At 42.0% G+C, this 16,940-nt stretch overlaps 1 protein-coding gene across 1 annotated transcript in view; it reads left to right on the top strand.

Annotated features, from left to right (window-relative positions):
• The first annotated feature begins 5,126 nt into the window (after window positions 1–5,126).
• The window catches only part of GALC (galactosylceramidase), a 43,388-nt gene continuing 31,574 nt past the window's right edge, over window positions 5,127–16,940 (top strand). Inside the window, exons 1-5 of the mRNA XM_006086977.3 lie at window positions 5,127–5,360; window positions 12,154–12,222; window positions 12,490–12,553; window positions 13,713–13,826; window positions 15,655–15,794. Coding sequence (XP_006087039.1) covers window positions 5,166–5,360; window positions 12,154–12,222; window positions 12,490–12,553; window positions 13,713–13,826; window positions 15,655–15,794 — 582 coding nt within the window. The 5' untranslated portion in view covers window positions 5,127–5,165. The remainder of the gene's footprint in view (window positions 5,361–12,153; window positions 12,223–12,489; window positions 12,554–13,712; window positions 13,827–15,654; window positions 15,795–16,940) is intronic.

The following is a 16,940-nucleotide window of genomic DNA, read 5'->3' as shown; positions in this document are numbered from 1 at the left end:
TAAAAGTAATAACTTAATTTATAAAATGCATGAGAATTTTCAAAGTAATTGAGCATACAGTAATGTAAAAATTCAGAATACTTTGTATTTTTACCAAAGCAATGAAAAATTAAAGTACAACGTGGAAATTAATAATAAAACCCTTAAGCCTTCAAAAAAATGAAAGTAATGATTTATGCAAGTTCTCATTTTTGCTTGGTTTTGCACATCGGCTTATCTATTGCATTTACACATGAGTATTTCATGACTCTCAGTACCTCCTATTTTACCTAAACAGACTATACTTCTGTTTTCAGGAAAAGGTATTTTTCACACCAAACATTTATGTATTTTGCTCTTCAAAAAAAAGGATGTAGCTAAAAAACACAAGAAACACAAACTTTCACCTTTGATTAAATAGGAGAAAAACTGTAGCCGACTTATGCTGAACCATTGCCAATTCTACACAGTAAGACATTTAATAACTTTTAAAAATTTTGCTTTTCATTTAGTCCAGAATATTTGACAATACTGCATTTTCAACCACAGGGCTATTCATGAAGAGTTGGTCATTTGAGTCTCTGTGACATTTCAAACACTAAAGTGAGAAAAAGCCAATTAGCAATTATTTTAAATACTGCTTTTAGGGGATATGCATTTTTGGTGTGCCAGTTCTCTGGTCTTCTGAGGTCACAAAATGGACACCCAACACTGGGCAGTGGCAGGGCACTTGTGCCCGCAATGTGGAAAAGGGGAAGAGAATGTGGTTCTGCCAGTTCCAACTTCTCCATGGGGCTGACAGTGCAAGAGCCTAACCTGCTGATGAAGGGTCCTTTGTGAGGCTGCATTATCTGTTTGGTACAAATTCACTAGTTAAAGCAGCATTTATTGCTTCTTAGGAGGAATTCTTGGGTGAAAAGAGGGTGGTGGAGTGTGGGGAGAAGATATTCCTAGGGTTTTAAAAAAATCTTTATTGTTGAAAGTATTACAGATGCCCCTCCCCCTTATTTCTCCCCATTGCCTGCCTCCACCAGGTTTCTGCCCTGCCCCAGGCTTTCACCACCCTATTGTCTGTGTCCATGGGTTATTCATATGTGCATGTAAGTCCTGTGGTAAATCTCTTCCCATACCTCCCACCCTGCTTCCCTCGGAGATTCTTCAGTCTGTTCCATGTTTCCATGCCTCTGGTTCTATTTTATTCATCAGTTTATTTTGCTCATTAGATTTCTTGTTTTTTTTTATTTTGATTTTTAGTTACAATTGTTGATAGATATGTATTTATTGCCATTTTATTGTTCATATTCTTGATTTCTTCTTTTCCTCCCCCTTCCCCTCTCCCTCCCCTCCTCCTCCTCCTCCATCTCCTCCTTCTCCTTCTCCTCCTCTGCCTCATCCTTCTCCTTCTCCTCCTCTGCCTCATCCTTCTCCTTCTCCTTCTTCAAGAAGACCCTTTAACATTTCATGTAATGCTGGTTGGGTGGTGATGAACTCCTTTAGCTTTTTCTGGTCTGTGTAGTTCTTTATCTGACCTTTAATTCTAAATGGTAGCATTGCTGGGTAATCTTGGTTGTAGGTACTCGCTTTTCATCACTTTGAATATTTCTTGCCACTCCCTTCTGGCCTACAAAGTTTCTGTTAAGAAATCAGCTGACAGTCCTATGGGAACTCCCTTGTAGGAAACTGCTTTTTTCTTGCTGCTTTTAAGATTCACTCTTTGTCTTTGACCTTTGGCATTTTAATTATGATGTGTCTTGGTGTGGGCCTCTTTGGGTTTCTCTTGTTTGGGACTTTCTGTGCTTCCTGGACTTGTATGTCTATTTCTTTCACCAGATAGGGGAAGTTTTCTGTCATTTTTTTCAAATAGGTTTTCAAGTTTTTTCTCCCTCTCTTCTTCCTGTACCCCCATGATGCGAATATTGGTGTACTTGAAGTAGTCCAAGAGACTCCTTAAACTATCTTCATAATTTTGGATTCTTTTTTCTTTTTGCTGTACTGACTGGGTGTTTTCTGCTTCCTCAAATGCCAAATCACTGCTTTTATTTTCAGTGTCTTCTACTCTACTGTTGATTCCCTGTAAATTATTTTTCATTTTAGTTAGTGTATCCTTCATTTTTGACTGGTCTTTTTTTTTTATGTCATTGATGTTTTCACTAATTTCCTTGAAGTTCTTATTAAGTTCCTTGAGCATCTGTATAACCATTGTTTTGAACTCTGTATCTGGTAGTTTTCTTGCTTCCATTTCATTTTGTTCTTTTTCTGGCGATTTCTTCTGTTTTGTATTTGTGCACTGGCTCTGGGACCTCTGGGACCTCCTGGAAGGTGCAAAGTCAACTACTGCCCATGTTGTGCCTGGGGCCACCCAGCATGAGCTACAGAATGATGGGCAGATGGCTGCTACTTGTGTTGGGCTTGGAGGTGCCAAGGAGAGGGCAAGCTGTGAAGCAAGGCAGGCTGCTCTAGTGCCAAGCCTGGGGCCTCTTACTGAGAGTTATTTCTCAGCTGGCGTGGCTCAATGGATGAGCACTGACCCAGACAGGGCAAATGCCCAGGTTACAGGCTCAATCCCCAGAAGGGGGTGTGCAGGAGGCAGCCAATCAATAATTCTCTCTCATCATTGATGTTTCTCTCTCTCCCTCTTCCTTCCTCTCTAAAACCAATATATATAATGCTGGTGGTCTTAATCTTGCATCTAGAAGGGTTCAGGAATCTGTGGAGAAGGCACTGTGTGTAGATTAACCATGAGTCCAGAGACGAAACATAATTTTGGAAGGCATTTTGGGGGCCAGAGGAAACTTAGCTAAAGGAACTAAGTTCTCCTTGTCTCAGGACCCTTTGCTATTTATTAACACAACTTGTCCTAAGGCAAGGTAGATATGCACTTCAAAGGGTAGGGTTAGGTATACAGAATCCAGTGTCAGATTGGGGAAAATTGCCTATGGCTGTTCAGGTGTATGTGTGTGATTTTAAAATATGTTCACAAATTCTTTGAAACCCTTCCTTTCAAAAGGTGAAGCCTAATTTCTGTCACCTTGATGAGGCTAGACTTAGTGCGCCACCCTAGTTAATAGAATAAAGCAGAAGCAATGGTTTAGTCAGAAAAATTCGTGACTTCCTCCTCCTCCTCCCTCTCTCTCTCTCTCTGACTGCCTGGTCTGAGGGAAGCCAGCTACCAAATGATGAGAAAAGACCCACATGTCTAACTGCCATTTCCATTTTCTCACGTCTTGAGCAAATTTGAGTGCTGTGTCAGTGGTCCAATGATTTCCCGTTCTCAGCTTGTATTCTCACGTTTTTATTAGAAACTTCCTTGTCTAATAGAGCATAGAAAATAAATTTGAAACAAGAGATACTCTCTCTAGTAAGGAATTACTCTGGTATATGAACTAATAGGAACCAGTGGCCTGTCCTGGAGGCAAAGCTACTTTTTCTGTTAAATATTTTGTGTTTCCTCTTCTGCAGATTGCACACATTGCACAAATATTTGTGGCGTGCCACCCAAATGCAAGGTACAATGATGCGCTACAGGATGACTAATGCTGGATAGTTTCAACTTCCTGATTTCGTGTACATGGAATTTTCCTCTATTACCACCATGGTACTTCCCTTCTAGTGACATTATTACATGTTAAATGCAAATCATAGATATAACATCACAGGGTTGGTAGGACACTTAGCATTCACTTGATCTGTCATCCTTGGCTTTTCATTTACTGCTGCTCCAGCTCAAGCTTAATACACTGTTAAAACAGATGGATGAGAGGGAGTTCTGGAAAGGTAAATCTATGGGAGTTGGATAGTTACTGACTTGTGTCATAGAATGGTGGCGGGAGGGAAGGGAGAGTTCAGATATGTGCGGTACTAGGTATACCCAGCGGTTTCCTGGGGCTATATTCTTCCAGCATTCCGCACGGAGAAGAGACTTGAACTGGTTCATGCAATCTAGGAGGCGCTTTCGGGATTGAAGAAATAATGAAAGACAGACATAAAATAGATTAAAAACTTGGGCTGGGTGTGGTGCCTGCCCTCTGGAGGGACAGAGCGTGCAGAGAGAGAGTGAGCCAGCCAGCTCCGAAAGCTGCTTTATTATATACTTGAGTTGCATGAAGTTACATCACATCTGAGTGGGCCTTTGACATCATGAGATCCATCCCCTTAACACTGGGCGGGAGAGTCAAACTGGGTGGCCTCCAATCTTTTGACTGGTCCTGCCCTCACGGAGTGGCTCTGCCGGCCCGGAGTCCAGATGATATAAATTAAGCCAAGCGTAGTCTAACGGCCCTTAGCACTAGGAAAACAAGAAATAGAAGTGATCCGTATAAAGGGGACTAAATAACTAATCATCCAAACCAGAACATTTTTGTGGGTGAAGGGGCACCATTTTAATTACGTTGGGGCTGTCCCTGGGAAACCAGATTAGACCTACAGTAATTTATGAAGTGAAACAGAGCAAGTACAGCTTTTCTTTTCCCCTGCAGCCTCTCAGACTCTTCCATTTGCTCCAATGCCAAGGAAATCAGACATCTCAGACCAATATTGGATGTGGCAGAGGTCCCAGGACAATTCACAAGTTCCCTTCCAGTTGAGGGTAATCTGCCTGGAACCATTTCAACTGGCAGTGGAAGGTCCTCTATGAAGCTAAAAGCTAAAAGCTAAATACACAGAGTTACCAGAGTGGAGAACCTTGTCACCTGTTTGCCAAGTGTGCAACCCATTCGGCTGAAACGGCCTGGGTGCCCATTGCCTTACGTGTATTGCATGCATGCCCCGTGCGGCTGCTCTTGCTGTGTCATCTTTCCTAGAAACAGGTTCCGAAAGCTATTTGACTCCACTAAGGTGGCTGCTGAACTGGGGCTGCCTTAGGAGCTGCCATTGACTGGCACGTGGTAGATGCGCCCCGAGATGCTGGGGGAGGGCATGGTAGGGTCTTCACTACCCAGTTGCATTGGCCAAACTGCCTTTCCCTTAAGTGCTCAAGCAGGGGATGGAGAAGCATCGAGGGGGGCACACGTTCAGGGATCACATGTGCAGGCAGGAGCATAAAAGGCTGCTCAGCCCTCCCGCCACAGGACAGCGGCTGTTGCCCTCATACAAGATGGCGGCGGAGGCGTCAGTGGCCTCCTGCCCTTTTCCATCATGGCGGCGACCGGACCCGCCTCCCCGGGCGCCGGAGTCTTGTGACCCACACAATGGCTGAGAGCCTACTCCAGGCTTCCCGGCAACGCCGAGTAAAAGCCATGACGGCCGCCGCGGGTTCGGCGAGCCGGGCCGCCCTGCCCCTGCTGCTGTGCGCTCTCCTGGCGTTCGGCGGCGCGTACGTGCTCGACGACTCCGACGGGCTGGGCCGGGAGTTCGATGGCATCGGCGCGATCAGCGGCGGCGGGGTAAGCGGCCGGCGAGGGGCTGGCGTGGTGGGAGGGTGTGCGCGAGGTGGCGCGGGCGGGGAGGGGGCGCCGGGTCCCGCCCCGTCCCATCCCGCCCCACAAGCCCCCGCGGCGCCCTCCCGCGTTGGGACGCGCTGCGGGATGGGAGCTCCTGGCTCGGCGGTGCCCGCGCCCCTGCTGCGGGGCTGGGTCCCGCCTGCTCGTCTGGGATGAGCCCGTAGAGGCAGTTAGGGGTAATGGATGGGCGTCCCGAGGGCACCGAGTAAGTGGTGGCAGGTGTAGGTAGAGCCAGGGCTGGGACTCCAACCCTCCCGTGGGCGCCGGGGCGGGGGTCGCTGTTGCAGAAAGTCCGGGAGCCGGGCCTCTGTCCCGGGAGGAGGGCGCCCCAGGGAGTCTCTGGCTTCCCTCCTCCAGTCCGGGGAGGTGGGTCGGACCGAAGCCCTGGGCGGCTGCAGCTGGATTCTTTCAGAGGGGCCAGTGCCCAGCAGGTGTTTTTATTTTATTTTGAATTATTTCATTTTTCTATTAGTTTGCATTCAACACTGTTTTGCGTTAGTTTCAGGTGTAGACCTTCATATTGGTTACAAAGTGTTCCGGCTGATAATCCAAGCGCCCACCCCGCACCATGGGTAGTTATTACAGGCTATCCGGCCTAATTAGCATATACGCTTTTATTATTATAGATTATTATAGATTGTTGACTATATTCCCTATGCCTTACCTTGAACTCCATGCCTATTTTTAAATTTCCAGTTAGTACTTGTTCACCCCATCACCTTTTTTCATCCCGCTCTCCAACACCCCTCCCCTCTGACAACCGTCCCTCTATCTCTAAGTTCAATTAGGTTTTTGTTGGAGGCAGGACAGGTGCCTCCAGGCCTCTTTAGTAAGTTAAGAGGCCTGAAAATATCTGGGATTTTTTTTTTTTAATGGGGGCAAAGGCGGGGGCTGGGGTGGGATAGGGGGCATCTGTAAAAATGTCAACAATAAAAGTACAATATAATTTAAAAAGTTAAGTAGAATGGCAGGCTATACTAGTATCAACTGATAGTCTAGGATTGTTTATTGTTGGGGGGCTGTGTTGTCTACAGATGGTCCAGGCCCGCAGGGGGCAGTTGCCCACTAGAAGGGTCAGTGCCTCTGTACCTCATTTTTGTGTGTGAGGAGGGGGAAACATTGGGTCAACAGCCCAGACAGTGGCTGGCCATCCTTGGGGTGCATCCTTGGGGTGGTACTTGTTGAACTGCAGATGCTGGCCACTCCCACCCCCCATTCTGACTGTTGTCTGGAGTAGGGCTAGGAATCTGCATTTCAACAAACACACCAATTGATTCTCATGCTAAGTATTGAGACCTTCCTTCCTTCCTTCCTTCCTTCCTTCCTTCCTTCCTTCCTTCCTTCCTTCCTCCCTCCCTCCCCCCCATATCTCTCTCTCTCTCTCTCTCTCTCTCTCTCTCTCTCTCTCTCTTTCTCTTTCGGTCTTTCTTTCGATTCAAGGATTTCTGGAGTAAGGTATGGATTTAAAAAAAAAACTTTTTAAAATAGTTTTAGGTAGGCAGAAAAGTTGCCAAGACAATACAGAATTCTCATATACCGTGCAGCAGTCGCTCCTGTTAGCAGCATCCCACGTTAGTATGGTACATTTATTGCAACCAATATTAATGAAAGTCCGTATTTTCCTTCATGTTTCCTTAGTTGTACCTAATGCTCTTTTTTTCTCTTCCGGGATCCTACTCAGGATGCCAGTGGCATTTAATGGCATGTCTCCTTCGTCCTCTGTTGGCTGGTACAGTTGGGATGAGCAGGAGTTTTCTGGGCATTCCGTAAGATTTATGTGAGGGAGACTTGAGGGCCACTCCAGCTTTGTGCAGAACTGTGTGGGCACAGCTGACAATTTCCTTAACCCCCTGGTCATGCTCTCAGGTGACCTCCAGGTGTGGGAATTTGCTTCAGTAGCATCTTTGTTCTTGGCTCCAGACCACATTTACTTGATTTTGTCCCATGTTCTTTGTAACCTTTGTCTTGTCTTGATTGGATCCTTGGTAACCTTTGAGTCTGTAGGGTTTATGGTGGTGGACCTTTGGGTGAGAGGGATTTTCTTTTGTGTAACCCAGATCACAGCTAAAGCCAATTTTATTTGAAAATGTTAAGGCTGAATTCTTGTATGGGTTGTTTGTCAGGTTGGATCAGATGGAACTTGCACCCTCAGATGCCATGCAGGACTTGCCTTGAGTGCTTGCTTGCTTGCTGGGTGGGCGTTTTATGTTGGTTTCAGCCTGTTGATAACCAGTGTTGTGGCTGGACTGGTTCTTATGATTGCAATGCACTCACAAGTCCTGGAAAGCACAGGTTGATTGCTCCATGTCTCATTGAATACCTGGGACCACACAGAGAGTTGGAAGGAGAGGAAGAGAGAGAGGGGGTGTGGGCATGGGGGGGCCATTGGGGGGGAAGGTGGGGTCCTAGTGTTTTGCAGACTCGCTCTGTTGGTGAATTTAAACTTAAAAGTCCCATCCCAACCTGGCTCTTTATCTAATTGTGTGGCAGGCAATGTGCTTATTTGAGATAGCCATCTTTGAAATGGGTGCCTCAGTAATCAAAGCTTAAGTCAGGTGCTTGCATTACCAAAAAGAAGAAACCAACTCTCAGGGCTTACTAGACAATCCATCGTTGATGCTGAGGCATCAGCGCCAGTGATGAGGACATTAACTGCCTGGGTAGCTGATATGCTGAAAGTCAGGGGTAGGACACGTTGTAACCCAGAAAGTGCATGTCTAAATAGGATATAGCAGCACTCCTATACTAATTATACAGGCAACAGTCTAAAATTCAGTCCATGGCCATTGTTCCAAGCTTAAAGGGTCCTGCCATGAAACCAGGTCAATGATCTAGGGGCCCTAGAATTCTATTCAGTGGTTTTGGTCATATTGTGAAATATTTTAACATCTTGGGCCATCTGGTGTAAGTGGGTATGAACCTTTCCTGAGTTGGTAGATTGCTCCATATCTCATCAAACCAGTCTCTTAGTCCTGAGAATAGGTCAGTTCAGTTTAAGGGTTGTGTCTCATTTCAGGATATGGTGATGCAGATGGGCTCCCAAAGGTAAGCCTACATGGTCTAAGTATTTGCATCAGGTTATTTAATAAGAGGCATTTCTATGGAAACAAAAGAAAAACAATGGTTAATGGTTGGACCCTACTATAAACCCAGCCTGAGTCTTGAGGGTGGTTGAGATGTTTTCTAGACATCAGGCTTGAAACGCCTTCACATGGAGGAAGGGCAGGCAGTGGCAATCAGACAGATTTCCTAGTTCACAGTTTGAATGTCTCTGGTGACGGTTCTTAATGGCTCACAAGATATAACAGGGCACAATGCAGTAGTGCTGATTTCTCTGAAGTCTATATCAAGTTGTCCCACTTTAGCTTGCATGGCTTCAGGGAAAAGGGCAGTTTTAGTTCTCAGTGATTCAAGCCAGAAGGCAGGGTGAAAAATTTGAACATGATGATGCATAGTAATCCCCCTTTGGAAAAACTGCTGTTTGAAACTGCTGTTTGAGCTTCTCTGTTATTCTTAGACAGTCTCTTATTCCGTGGGTCAACTCTGTTATTTTTAGACTGTAATATAACTTTGTTTTTTGCTTGAATAGGAAAGATAAACTTAATTGTCTCACCTTGCAAGCTAGCCATCTAAAGGGGCTGATACACTATATTAATTCACATATTTTGCCAAGTGTTTGTTCATCCAAGGTTACAGGTGTTTGATTAGATATAATATGTATTCAAAGTTACAAGTTACAAGTTGTCTATATAGATATTGCAGGTGTTTGATTACATAGGATATGTATTCAAGGTTACAACTGTCTGTAACAATAAATACAAGAGACTTCCTGTATGTGGGGTTCAGAATTTGACAGAGGTAATCTGCTCTGAATCTGCGCACAGTAAAGATGACTCCTAACTAATTGGCTTATTTGGCGTCTTGTCTAGCTCGCTGATTTGCGATACAATACTACAAGTTTAACCTTAATTCCTTAAATCTGTCTGGTTATATCTTTCTCAAATTTGTCATTCTAGTCAAAGCCTTGGTAATATAACCAGTGTTTCCAATTGTGTCCTGTTATGAGGAGGACAGATTCTGATTGAATTTATGCCAATAACTTTTATTGCCAAGAAAATAAGAATACCAAGTTTCTGAATTCTGGAGGGATCAAGTAGGGAGAAAAATTGTTTCATCTTTGTTCACAGAGATATACTCTATCAAATTGCTGTTAAGTCATAGATAGCTTAAGAAAAAAAGGTTTCCTTAAATCTGGAAAAATATAACATTAAAGGGCCAAAAGTGTTTCAATTAAAAAGTTAGAAAAATTATAATCATCCTCATCAGTTCATTTAGTTCCATGCACTTCTTGTTGATCTTTTGTTAGCAGTTCTATGAATCCCATTTTACTTCAGGGTTCTGTAAATTTGGCAATGATCTATGCGTTCAATGAATTTCTATCATTTAATATTAATGTAGCAAAACTCTTAGGCTTCAAGTTACCAGAAAGATTTGGGTTATTATTTTTAAGAGGACATACCATACATCATAATTATTGAAAAGTGGCTGCCTGGCCAAGCTGAAGTCAGGCACTTGTGTTACAAAAATGACAGCCCACTCTCAGGGCCTACACCAAGGTGGAAGACTTGGTCTGCAGCCTGATCACAGGTCTGACCTTCTGCTGCAGAAAAAATTGCTTTCCCCTAACCCAACCGATTCTTCTTGATTTTCATGCAATTTCCTTATGTTGCAATGTCTCTCATAGGTATTGGCTCATATTTCAAGGTAACTGTGGACTAATGGACTAATTGAAGTGTTCTTTACTACTACCCTTTTCCTTATTTTGTGGTTTAAATCTAGAATAGCTAGTATGTCATAAAATGAGGACCCCTATGTCCTGATATTTGTACTTTTGATATTAAATCCAGTGTTTAAACTTGCTGAAAATGGAAGTCTTTGATTATGTTTAACTCATTTTAAAATTATTAAAAGGAGAAGAATTGTTTCAGAACTCAGAGTGGGTGGATTTTATCTATTTTGTTTTGATAGTGTGTCTGTGTATAGAACATTACTCATCTTAGAAGCTGATTAAATGAAAATGGTTGCAACACAAATATTTGCACACCATTCTAAACTTCTTTGTGGAGTCCCGAGTACCTAGCACAGTCTGTGGCAGTAAGTGTTCGGAATGTTCTCATTTATCTTCATCTCCGAGAGGGAAGGCAGTGTGGTAGTTAAGTATGTGGACTTAGAGCAGATTGTCAGGGGTCCACTTTGGGCCCTGCTACTCACTGGATAGCCTTGGGAAGGTCATTTCACCTCTCTGTGTCTCAGTTTCTTTTCTGGGGACACAGTGATACCTGCATTGGTAGGAGCACTGTGAGGATATATGTAAAGTACCTAGGATGGCGTCAGGTACATGACTAATTTTGGTTAATATCCTACTTCATAATTAGGGAGGAGGAAGTCATGCCAAGGACTGTAAGTGAGAAAGGTGGTCCAGTTTGGTATACAGTGCCTGCCGTTTATTGCGAGCTGACTATGTGCCAGCTACTGTGCCACAGCTTCTTCCGGTGCTGGTTGGAAACAGCTCCAGGCCTTACTGGGGACTGTGATTAGTAACTTGGTGATTTGTTACTGCTTGATGGGGCGTTTCCACATTTGGCTATACTACTCTTAACTGATTATTGTGTTTTGTTTAAAATTAAATGTATTGGTGTGACATTGGTGAATAGGATCGTGTAGGGTTCAAGTGTACATTTCTATGATACAAGATCTGTATCCTATACTGTGTATCCACCACACAAAGTCAAATCATCTTCCTTCGCCATATATTTGGCCCCCTTTACCCCTTTACCCTCTTCCCTCTTTTTTTTTTTTAAATATATTTTATTGATTTTTTTACAGAGAGGAAGGGAGAGGGATAGAGAGTTAGAAACATCGATGGGAGAGAGACATCGATCAGCCGCCTCCTGCACATCTCCCACTGGGGATGTGCCCGCAACCCAGGTACATGCCTTCGACCGGAATCGAACCCCACCACACAAAGTCAAATCACCTTCCTTCGCCATATATTTGGCCCCCTTTACCCCTTTACCCTCTACCTCTTAAAACTTGCACCAAACAACAAACAATCCGATTAAAAAATGGGCAGAAGCCCTGAACTGTCTATTTATTGTCTTTGACTAATCCTTTTGCACTGTGTGTGACTATGGCCTTGCAATCATATAATGATGTAGTGTTTGTTTCAAGTGGGCACTTTCCGTCTTAAAAATAGGAGAGCAGAGGGGACAAAATAACCCCCCAAACAGCAAAACACACCATTCAAATGGCACAATGCAGGACAGGAAGCATCATTTACATTGGGTCAGAGCGAGGTTAGTGAGCATGTATAGTGTTCACTCACTCACAGAGTGCCTCCTTAAATATCAGAGCCTCTGCTAGTATGTAAGCTATTTGAGAACAGTGACTGTATTATTAAAAACAATTTGTGTACATAATGCCTCTCATTTATTGAGAGCTTACTACATCCCAGCTATTGTGCTCAGTCCTTTACATCTTATTTTAATGTAGTTTAAGAGCAGCTGAATGAATAAGATAACCCACTTTACAATCATTAGCCCTTGGTCACATAGCTTGTAAAGAAGATGGAATCTGGATGCAATTAGGTTGCCTGTACCAGTGCATAAAGCACCATGAAAAAGTATTCATGTTGGATTTGTTTTATTCATACTTTTGAAACTTTTTTTTTTTTTAGGCAACCTCCCGGCTTCTAATAAACTACCCAGAGCCCTATCGTTCTCAAATATTGGATTATCTCTTTAAGGTAATGGAAAATTAATTATTTAATGGTAGCTGTGATATTTTAGAAACAATGGTGAAATTCACCCATAGATTTTATCACCTCCTCAGTTCTAGTGTTGTTGTTTTTTTAAATGGCAAGTTACTTTTGGGATAAGTGGCTATTTATTTGAAGTTTTGTTTTGGTTTTCTCATCTGTAAAATCAAAGGCAGCAATTAGTAATTGTCTTGAAGTGGTGCTTTGTCCTTCATACCATGAATCACAGGTTAATACTGTTACTTCTTTCTCCAGCCAAACTTCGGTGCCTCTTTGCATATTCTAAAAGTCGAAATAGGTGGTGATGGGCAGACAACAGGTAGGAGTATCCCCTGCCCAACATTTGTATTTATACTTAAACTTATGGACTGTGACTTCAGAATATAAATAAAAGCAACGCTTGTTGATGTTGATTATTGCTTAGTAGATTACTCATTTTCCCCTCTACTTATTTTTTAAAAATTGTATCAAAATATGCATTTTTCCCATCTAAAACAGCATTTGGACTTTAGCTTGTTTATTTAGTTGAAGTAATTTATAGTAAATCCACAGTTTTTTAAGAGCTATATTATACAGCATAGGGTCAGTTTGGAATTGTATTGAAAAGTAAAAAAAAGCTTTTAATATTATATAAAATATAAAGTGTTAATAGATTTAAATAAAATAGGTGGTAAAAATATAAGTAATCAGATACATAGCTCTTTTTTTTTTTTTCTTTTCAAAACAAAATTCTTTGTAACCACCAAATCTTCAAACTTCATTGTGATTGTTTTGATGGCTTTGTGTAGCACATGTAGTTAGTTAAAAGATTATGGGCCAATAATGTCCAGGAAAAAGAAAATGGAAAGAAAAAGGAATTTAATTATCTCAATTATTATATACATATATGTATATGTATATATATGTATACATACAGTTATATATATTTAGGTCAGATTCCATTATAATGAACTCTAGACTTGTCTGCACACTCGAGTTCCTGTTAGAGATTTGGAAGTAATTTTTGTTAACCAGATATATCTATGTGGTGGTATTAGTGTTTAATTTATGTTGAAAGGAATGGATTGTGAGAATTGGCCCTTAGGAGCCCTGGGATTCACAACCAGGATTGAGAAGCTGGAAGCTCAGGAGATGTGAACTTGAAGTTGGAATTTGAAAACCCCAAAGACACCAAAAGCCCAGCAGAATGTAGTTGTAGGAATTTGCAATTATATGAGGTAATAACACTTCTCTTAAACTCCTTATAATAGAAAGTTGTGGTTTTATTATTGAAGATGCTTACGATGCTTAGGATAGTGAAAAAAAGATGAAACAATATGCTTTCATCATCCAGCCACAAGCTATATAAGGTTATTCTTGCCCCATTTCAGGATTGGAACTGGAATACTACTTCTGTGAAATGTGTATGTGTGTCGGGGAGAGTGGCCCTACGATGCACCATTAACGGAATTGCCTTTCTTTTACTCTCTCCCACTCAGATGGCACTGAGCCCTCCCACATGCACTACGAATTAGATGAGAATTACTTCCGAGGATATGAGTGGTGGTTAATGAAGGAGGCTAAGAAGCGGAACTCTAATATCACACTCATGGGTAGGAAGTGAAGTTTGCCATGCTTTTGCCGTCTGTTTTCCTTTAACTTTTAAAATCTGAATCATGTATGTAAAGACCCTATTAATACTGAAGTACTAATAATGTCATTAATACTACCGGTATGCTATCCATAGCAAAGCATGTGCCAGGCACGATCCTTTCTTTGCCCTTATATATTACCTCTGATCTTTATAATAATTCTGGAGTAAGGCATTATTTTCCACATTTTACAGAAGAAGCAGTAGAGGCTTAGAGAGGTTATGCCACTGATTTAAGGTCAGGTATTAGCAAATGGCAAAATTAGATACAGGAACTATTCCATTCTGGTGTTTTGTTTTATTTTTTTATGGTAAAATATTTTCCGCAACGAAATTTCTCATCAAAATTTGTCAAAGGGCAATGGTGTTATAAAATTGTATATTACATGCAGTAGTATATTCCAGCTCTTTGCAAAATTGTGTATTACATGTAGTCGTAGACCCCATTTCTAGAAGTGGTGCATACAAAAGGTTCATTGTTTGTTTGTTTTGAATCTCAGTGGCATGGTGGGCACTGTTTCAGGCACTGGGGACACCAAGCAATCCAGCCCCCAACTCCTGCCCCTTAAGCTTAGGTTCTAGTGGCAGGACAAATTGGATGATTCCCACATGGGACTATATGCATTTCACTGTTCTCCGTAGCAGTGTCCACACTTGTGAAATATTTCAAATGTACACCGAGGTGGCATACTTTCATCATCTGAAATGAACTTGATTTTTTGAAACAGGCTTGCACATTTGGACTAAGTTCAGGGAGATTAATGAGATCTATTTTATAGACTTGATTTCAAAAACCACTTTAAATATCTAAAGGACAAATGTAAGTTTTTATAAATTAAAAAATGCAGGGGTCAGTGTGTGCTCTGTAAATGGGCCTTTGTAAGAGATTCCAGAAATGTTTGGGGCAGTCAAAAGCACCATTGACTTCAGTGTTATTTGCCACTGTGCTGCTTTCAAGGTCACTGCTCATTTACATGCAGGAAATCAGGCTGTTGAACATGTCCTAGCAGAGACACACAGTAGGCCTGTAGAATGTATGTGGCATTTCATTGTTTTAAAGTTCTCTGTTATTTTAATGTCACATTTCTTATGTAAATACACTTAGGCATTCCTCCTGAGTTTAGAAAAATAAACATTGCGTCATTTTGATTTTGAACTTTTCAGTGGTGAACTAGATTGGTAACATATAAACAGTTAGGGAACTTAACTGTTGAGTTTATTTTAATGTATCAGTAACATAGTTAAGATTTAGAATTGTAAATCTACTCTTCTCATTTTTTTACATAAAGTAATCATTAGCATATAGGAACAATGTGGATTATTTAATCTGCATCATTTAACAAAGCTATATTTTCCCTATTGAGTCATTGGCATTTATACTGATATCAGGGCAAACTAGTTTTGCTGAATTTGATTACGTAATTTATATTTTAAGTAACCTTATCAGTGAATGAGGAATTTGTATTGTACTTACATCATAGGAGTAGTTAAAGAGTTCTAAAAGGCTTATGTTTGATTTGACCTGAGAGAACAGAAATGGGTTATTGAACATTCCCTATAGTAGGTGTTAGGGATGTTAAGTTAAATTGTACATTATATTTCTTTCTGTTGGTATCTTTGAGAGAGGTGTTTGTTTTTGTTGCTGTTTTTTTTTTTTAATTTCTTTTCCTTGAAAAGAACATTTGGGGTTATTGAATCTGACTCCATGGATCAGTAAGTATTCCTTTTGGTTTCCTTTGCTCTGTTTTTAATAGTGCTGGCATTGTTACACCCACTCTCCCTCTCTGCAGGGTTGCCGTGGTCATTCCCTGGATGGCTGGGGAAACGTTTCGACTGGCCTTATGTAAACCGTCATCTGACTGCCTACTATATCGTGTCCTGGATTGTGGGCGCCAAGCGTTATCATGACTTGGATATTGATTATATTGGGGTTAGTAATAGATTTAAAACAAGCTTACATTTATTTGTAATTTTTTAAAGTGGTACTTTGTTAACTAACCATTTTGTCTCATTGATTGTCTGCTTCCTGCATGTCACCTACTAGGGATTGAGCCCACAATCCGGGCATGTGCCCTAACAGGAATCAAACCATGTCTTCCTGGTTCATAAGTCGAGACTCAACTACTCAGCCACACCAGTGGGGCTGAAATATATTTTTTAATGTTTGTTTTTGGTACCACCCCAGCTCAAGTTCTCTCTCTTCAAAGCCTTTCCTAGCTCTCTAGTTCTTATAACAATATTATGTTTACTGTGCTGTTTAATGATTAGTCTCATTTTGCTCTATAAGTCTTCTGTGGTTCTAAACCAGGGGGTGGCAAACTCCTTGAAGGACCAAAGAGTAAATATTTTAGGTTTTGTGGGTCTTAAAGGTATCATGTAGGTAATTATATAACCATTTAAAATTGATCCATTTAAAATTATAAAAATCATTTTTAGCTCTCAGGCTATGAAAAGACAAGTGGTGTGCCAGATTTGGCAGGCTGGCCAAAATATGCCTACCCTTGTTCTGAACTGTTATTTAATAACTAGAGGCCTGGTGCACAAAATTTGTGCATGGGGAGGGGTCCCTCAACCCGGCCTGCACCCTCTCGCAATCCGGGACCCCTCAGGGGATGTCCAACTGCTGGTTTAGGCCGATCCCGCAGATCGGGCCTAAACCAGCAGTCAGACATCCCTCTCGCAATCTGGGACTGCTGGCTCCTAACTGCTTGCCTGCCTGCCAGATCGCCCCTAACCACTCGCCTGCCTGCCTCATCGCCCCTAACCACTCACCTGCCTGCCTGATCGCCCCTAACCACTCACCTGCCTGCCTGATCGCCCCTAACCACTTGCCTACCTGCCTGATCGCCCCTAATCGCCTCTACCTGCTTACCTGATCACCCCTAACTGCTCGCTGGGGGCCGTGGTCATTCTGGTCTCTGGTCATTTTGGGTGGTTCTGGGTCGCTGAACTTTTATTATAAGGATAATAAAATGGTAACACAATATCTTGTCTTTCCAGCTGCTCTCCTTGTCAGGTTGGAGGCATAACGTCAAACTGCGTTATATTCTTACAGAGGAACCCCCCCCCACAACAG

This window comes from Myotis lucifugus, unplaced genomic scaffold, assembly GCF_000147115.1.
Source record: "Myotis lucifugus unplaced genomic scaffold, Myoluc2.0 scaffold_34, whole genome shotgun sequence".
Taxonomy (NCBI): domain Eukaryota; kingdom Metazoa; phylum Chordata; class Mammalia; order Chiroptera; family Vespertilionidae; genus Myotis; species Myotis lucifugus.
The sequence above is the reverse complement of the archived record's forward strand: the minus strand, read 5'-3'. Positions and strand labels throughout refer to the sequence as shown.